Raw genomic sequence first — 1,045 nt, forward strand, 5'->3', positions numbered from 1 at the left:
CTCTGAAGAAAGAATCACCCTCCAAATTTTCTAGGTCACATGGGAGTTTAAGTTCCTCCCATTTCCTCTCTGGGTTTCAATGATGAGTTCTCCTTAGGATGTTGTCTTATATACCCCAAGTTCCAGGAAGATCTCAGTCTGGGACAGTCTTTTTTTCAACTTTTGATACAACTTTTCAATTCAGTATCAGTCAGATATTTGGGACCATGACGAACACTGCCTTGGTTGTTTTGATCTTGATTCTTACAGGTAAATGACTTGTTACATGGTTCTTGTGCTCCTAGAGAATCTGTGCTGGGGGGTAGTGTAAGCAGCTCTAGGACTGATTTTTTTTTACTTTTTTCCAGATTCTGTGCAGGGGAACTGGATTGCAGCTAAAGAATCACATATGTCTTCAATGGAAGGGAAGAATGTAATTCTCTGGTGTTCTTACAACACAGCTGAAGAACAAATTATTCTTCACTGGTATCGCCAGTATGTTGGCCAGGGTCTAGAGTATATTCTACAGAGAGGAGCAAAATCATTTTATTTAATTAAGGATGATGCAGATAATGCAAAGAAGCGATTTTTCTCAGGGACCACATCAAACTCCACATTTTTATCCATCTCAGACTTGAGTTTCAGAGACTCTGCAACCTACTACTGTGCTCTGGACTTGGCACAGTGAAAGAACCTCATAGGAGAACAATACAAAAACTCCCTGCTTTGAGTAAGTGGGAGAAACCATTGAATAGAGACACTTTCTTAATGGATACTGAACAGATCACTTGGAATAATCTGATTCTACAAAGTATATGTGATAACAAATTATACAGAATTCTTTAGAACTGAGCATATGCACTCAGTTGCTTAAGATCTCATTTAATATTAAGAACTGTTCTGTCCCATATAGAAGGCCTATGAAAACAGAATATGAGTGAGAATTTATAGGTCCTCCATGAAAACGCTGTCCATGTCGAATCATCACATATTTCAAAGGCTTGACTGGGCACTGATTTTGGGGTGCAATATAAAGAATATACAAACCCTATGGGCAATGGCAAAG

General features: G+C 38.7%; 1 gene segment (V, D, J or C); it reads left to right on the forward strand.

The window, feature by feature from the left end:
- The first annotated feature begins 206 nt into the window (after positions 1 to 206).
- On the forward strand, positions 207 to 667 carry LOC127546856 (T cell receptor alpha variable 26-2-like). The segment is given in 2 exon segments: positions 207 to 249; positions 348 to 667. Coding segments are annotated over 2 exon segments (363 nt in total).
- Positions 668 to 1,045: the final 378 nt, after the last annotated feature.

Source organism: Antechinus flavipes, chromosome 2, assembly GCF_016432865.1.
Source record: "Antechinus flavipes isolate AdamAnt ecotype Samford, QLD, Australia chromosome 2, AdamAnt_v2, whole genome shotgun sequence".
Taxonomy (NCBI): domain Eukaryota; kingdom Metazoa; phylum Chordata; class Mammalia; order Dasyuromorphia; family Dasyuridae; genus Antechinus; species Antechinus flavipes.